Source organism: Aplysia californica, unplaced genomic scaffold (assembly GCF_000002075.1).
Source record: "Aplysia californica isolate F4 #8 unplaced genomic scaffold, AplCal3.0 scaffold00166, whole genome shotgun sequence".
Lineage (NCBI taxonomy): Eukaryota > Metazoa > Mollusca > Gastropoda > Aplysiida > Aplysiidae > Aplysia > Aplysia californica.
Genome location: NW_004797436.1, coordinates 1,270,414 through 1,275,650, shown reverse-complemented (window position 1 = coordinate 1,275,650; position 5,237 = coordinate 1,270,414). Strand labels below are relative to the sequence as shown.

The following is a 5,237-nucleotide window of genomic DNA, read 5'->3' as shown; positions in this document are numbered from 1 at the left end:
TCCGTTGTTTGGATCTGAGATTGTTGTGGTCAAAATATTCCCATATTTAGGACTTTGATTCTGGGAAAGTTTTTGCTCCTACATAAAAAAAGCACAGTCCATCCTCTAAAACAGCCACGGAAGGCTGCAAAACCACTTATTATAACATTTAAAATCATTTATAACCTTATGATAATTTTTTTAGAAATGTGTGCACTTTCTATATACGACATTCCAATATGGCAGGCGTTACCTTAGCAACACAAAAGAATTTTCAAAATTTTACCTCATGACTTAATTCTCCACTCTATTTATTATTTATATTGATGCTACCCAATGATGCTACCACATTTGTAAGCTTAGTTTCTTCTTCATAATGAATTTCAAAATTTCCCCCGCCTCATGCCTTAAACCGGCAGTGGACACTCCGTCTAAACGAAGCTTGAGTGCCGTGAACGTAGCCTCAACAGCGCCTGCAAACTGCATTCACGGCGCCGTGAACCTAGCCTGCCAACTACATTCACGGCGCCGTGAACCTAGCCTGCAGACTACGTTCACGTGCGTTTTTTTAATGTAGATCTAGATCTAGTGGTGAAGCAAGCACATTCTGGTTTTGTCCCCAAGAGGAGCTCTTGTAGACCTTAGTATAGATCTAGCCTATACTTTTCCTTTTACCAATTTAGGCCTGGTTAAAGTTCAATAGTGGCTTTCCTTGGTCTGTGAGTCTAATTATTATTTTTTATTTTTGAATTTTAGGCTCAGGAGAAGAAAAAAAAAAGGTAGTGTCAATTGTGACCGGAGACATAGCCGGAGACGTACGCTGCTCTTCTTTCCTGAAAGTCGGTTTTCACATTTTGGCCCAAATATAGAAGATGTATTATTTATTTTTGTCGTCTTCCGGGACTTCCCTCACCAGTTGACTTGGGAAGATTGAAGAATACCGGACCACTCGGATTATTGCGCGAGAATGCGGGGCGGAGGAAGGGATTATGGGGGGGGGGGGGGGTCTCCCCCCTGACAAACTGCTGAAGAACAGATCTAGGCTACCGGTCTGAGATTTTTCATTGAGAGAGATTAAAAACTGGGGAAAATTATAAATTCCTAAGGTTGTTGAGACATAGGCAAAAGTTGTCCTAATCCGCTGGTCCTAATCCGCTGGTCCGGTATCCTTCAATCTTACCGTTGACTTTGGCTAGAAATGCCAATTGCCCGCTGCGCCTTGGGCCGGAAATCGGTAATTTTTGGGCCGCTCGGAATCAGAAGTGACTTTCTTCTAAGTACAGTTACGGGAAAACTCGAGAACGAAAATAAATGAAACTCGGCAACCAATCAGAGGAAAGGTTATACTAACAACATGCCAGTGTAATCCCGAACGATTTCTAGAACCGGAGAAATTGCCGTGTATGTGCGATGATCCAGTCACAATTGACGCTACCAAAAAAACAAACTTCCGGGACCGGGATTCGATGCCGCGCTTGGAAGCACTGAACATTAGACTTATAGGCCTAGCGAACGTAGACAGCTTGTATACGTTCTCTAGACTCTACATTCTAGGCCTAACTTAAAGATAATATTTTCAGGTAGATCTAGATCTAAAATCTATTGTATGACAACACTGCGGACAGGAAATACTGCTTATAACGAGTTGCACCGTCTTGTTATTGTTATCCAAGCGTCTTTCGACTTACTTGCTCAAACTCAAAACTCAGACTCAAATGATTGTGATTATGAGAAATGAACAAGACTACGTCTAGATCTAGATCTAGAATCTAGTCTACTCTTGTGCAAACAAAGTCAGAAACAATTGTTAGATCCCAATATTATTGATCGGAATAAGACAACGTCATAAAAAAAGAGTCAAATCCTAAGAGGTTTATAAAAAAACTGAGAAAGCTTCCACAATTCAGGCAGAACTACAATATTATCATGTAGAAATGATCGCTACTAGAGTGGTGTAGCCCCTGCGCGTGTGCCTTCTCGGTGCGTGCACTTTTGTTTTCCTTTGTTTTTAGCCTCAAATTGTGTTTTTGCGTTTGATTGAATGCGTCAGTTTGTGCAGCAGCCATTTTTGTTTACTTCCATCACTCGTTTGCTAACAAGGGATCATCGAGAGTGTTTTTATCAGCTGTGGCAAGTTGACATTCAACGCTGACCTGTGAACGTGTTTTTATGACCTATTTGCCTCTGACTGGTTCAAATAGACTGCGCGCCCCCTAGCTTAAAAAATGTGCCTACTCCTTCCTTCAGTGTTTCACGTGACCTTTTATCGAGTTCTATGCCAAGTTGTAATGCGGGTTTCGGGATCGGGGGGGGGGGGGGGGTGCACGCGTTGCGAAGACTGAAAAAACTCGAGTTTTCTCTGCGCGTGCACAATGAAATATATAGTAGAATACTAAGAAAAAAAGTAGACTCAATTTTAGAGACTATCTGGTTGCAGTATGAAGAATTTCATGGAAGGTGGCATGTGGACTGTGTGAAAGTTGGAAAGATCAGAGGAATGAGTGATGAAGAGTAGGAAAATGTGGATTTTAGTTGTGAAAAATTCTGTTTGATTTTTTTCACTATGTATTTGAACTATTTGTACCCCATAAATTAAATTAGTTTAGATTCTAATTAAAATTGCCTTACTTTGCTTCTAAAGTGACTTGTTATCTTCCTGTGTGGTCATTTAATGCAGTAATGTTATCAGATTTCTCTTCTTTTGGCTTTCAATGTGTATATATGGGTGCACGCACAGTGAAGAATCCCATGCACGCACTGAGAAGACATGCACGCTCAGTGAAGACAACACCCTAGGCTGGAAAAACTGTTGGGCACACAACGTTTAAGAAATCTGGCGACTATGAGCAAGACCATTTTATAGGTCAACAGTTTCTTGAATGGAATAGCTAAAAACGAAAGTACAAAGCTGGAAACGGCGGAAAATAGGTTCAACGATCGCGAAGTGCACGCGAACCGGCGACAGCACTCCAGATCTAGTGGTTAGGCTCTCGGACTCGCAACCGTAAGGTCGTGGGTTCGAATCCCGTCAAGGGCCCGACGTTGTGTCCTTGGGAAAGGCACTTTACACGAATTTTCCTCACTTCACCCAGGTGGGAATGGGTACCCGGCTATAGACAGCGAAAGATCTTGTCAGTTTGTTAGTGTTTGAGCGCTTAATCAGCTGCTTGCACTGTATGCTTCCTGGGAAGCTGAGAATGTTTCAGAGTGTTCTATGGTCTGCTGGGGTAATAATATAGTGTAAAGCGCATAGAGCCTGCTGTTGAGCGGGGATATGCGCTATACAAATGCTATCTATTATTATTATTATTACCTTGCCCAACCCGCGACCACTTGTCGTATTTTGCTTTTCAGCGGTCTCTGTCAGCAAAATAGGTCAGGCAATCCATGTTCAGGGCCGCTTCAGTGTGTCAACTTCCGGTTTATACTGTGATATCGTCAATCATTCCAAAACGTCATTCGCAGATTTCGCATTTTAACATGTTAATGCTCTGCCCATGGCGCGACCGCATGCCCTCAGCGCAACCGCATACGGAACAGGGCGCGATCATGCGCGCACAGATATGACAGGTGCAAGAAAGTTGTTAGTACAACATGTAAAGGTTAGTAAAATCATTTCTTTATCAAATTATGGTGAAAACAATTATCTTATTAATAACAGAGGGTACAGAGACAAGTGGTCGCGGGTTGGGCCAACTACTCTAGTTTTGTAATGAAGAAAACTTCTCTCAGAATGTTTCTGATAAGCCTTTCACTTCGAACTCGACTGCTGCACTAGCAGACGACTGACCTTCTCGGAAAAGGATTGACCAAAAGTGGAACTAGACAAGGCACGTAACTGAAGTAACTCTAATAAAACAGATTGCACACGAGCTGCACAGAAGGAAAAATGGGGAACTGGTCGCGCTCAGGGCACGGTCGTGCCAAAGGCGGGATAGTATAGATTTAGATCTAGATATCCAGATACTAGATCTAGTAGGCCTACTGGCGTTTCAAATAGCACGGGAGCTATTCTGATTCAGAACGCAGGGTTGCAAATAGCGCTTGCCTTAAAAGTATCTTAATTCTCAGTCACCTAGAAAACACCACAGAGTAGAAAAGAATAAGAATCTAGTTCAGAGGATTTCCCTTCATGCAGGAGTGACTAAAGTAGACCTTTTAAAATACATAATAATGTAAAGCTCACTCGTTTCCAGTAAGTGGTTAGGGACTTGGGTTTTCTTCCGCGGCTCCACAAGTTCCATGGACTCGATCATTAGCGCCTTTTCGTTGATCGATTCGCCATCGACGGCACTATTGTCGATGGCGCTTGAACCATCAACGGTTCTGTCCTGCTGTTCAAAAATAGTCGGCATGTTTGTATTTTCGTAATCACAAGTAGAATTAGAAACCTATCATCATACTGGCTCTGTCGCTACACACTGATGGCTGAGACGCCATATTGTTTATACACCGCGTATGGAAATATCAATGTTTCCAAACAATAAAATAGTCCGTAAATATGAGTAACGAATTGAATAAATCCTTAATGTATTTATCAATTTTTGTACGTAAAGGCTTCAATGTTACATAATGCTTTGAAAGCTTTGCAAATAAATGATAGAACATGGAAAAGACATCAATTTAGGAAATGATTATTCTTTTGGGAACTATTTGGGTAGTTCATAGCAACGACTCTTTCTGGCGAATGTTTAGAGGAGGTATATGTAGCTCTCCGAACGGAGAAACCTTTTAGACCGGTGAAATCGACACGATAATAATAAACTATTACATAAAGTATTATTAATTTTTTTTAAAAACTAATTAATTGCGATCTCATAACAAGCTTCCCCTTTTTATAGTTTGGCTGCTTTTCTCTCTGAGCCTAATCATGATAATATTACAATTTCCCTGATGACTTTTGCCATTAACAATAGATCTAATTATACCGAAAAATTTGTGCTAGGAACGAAGTATACGCAATGACATTAATTTCGGCCCTATATCTCTACAAGCTGTAGAAACTGCTCAACTTCCTGATTTACACACATATATATATATATTTCGTCGGTCATCTCACGAAGTGTCGTATCTGCAAAAGTAGTGTTTTGCAGGAGAGAGGTTTAAAGTTTTGGGCGCTTTTCTTTTTGCTCTGGCGTCGAAACCGGAAGACTGAAATCTATGCGGTTTGGATCAAAGCTTCTTTGAGTGGTACATTTTCACTCCATGTGCTGTTTTCGGCAGTATTGTATCATTCCTGTGAGAAAATCAGGAGAAAA

At 41.2% G+C, this 5,237-nt stretch overlaps 1 protein-coding gene across 1 annotated transcript in view; it reads right to left on the bottom strand.

Annotated features, from left to right (window-relative positions):
- Positions 1–4,570, bottom strand: part of LOC101852019 (cilia- and flagella-associated protein 221) — a gene marked incomplete at its 3' end in the record, with an annotated part of 36,877 nt that extends 32,307 nt beyond the window's left edge. The window contains 1 exon segment of the mRNA XM_013082278.2: positions 4,166–4,570. Coding sequence (XP_012937732.1) covers positions 4,166–4,334 — 169 coding nt within the window.
- Between the last annotated feature and the right edge of the window lie 667 nt (positions 4,571–5,237).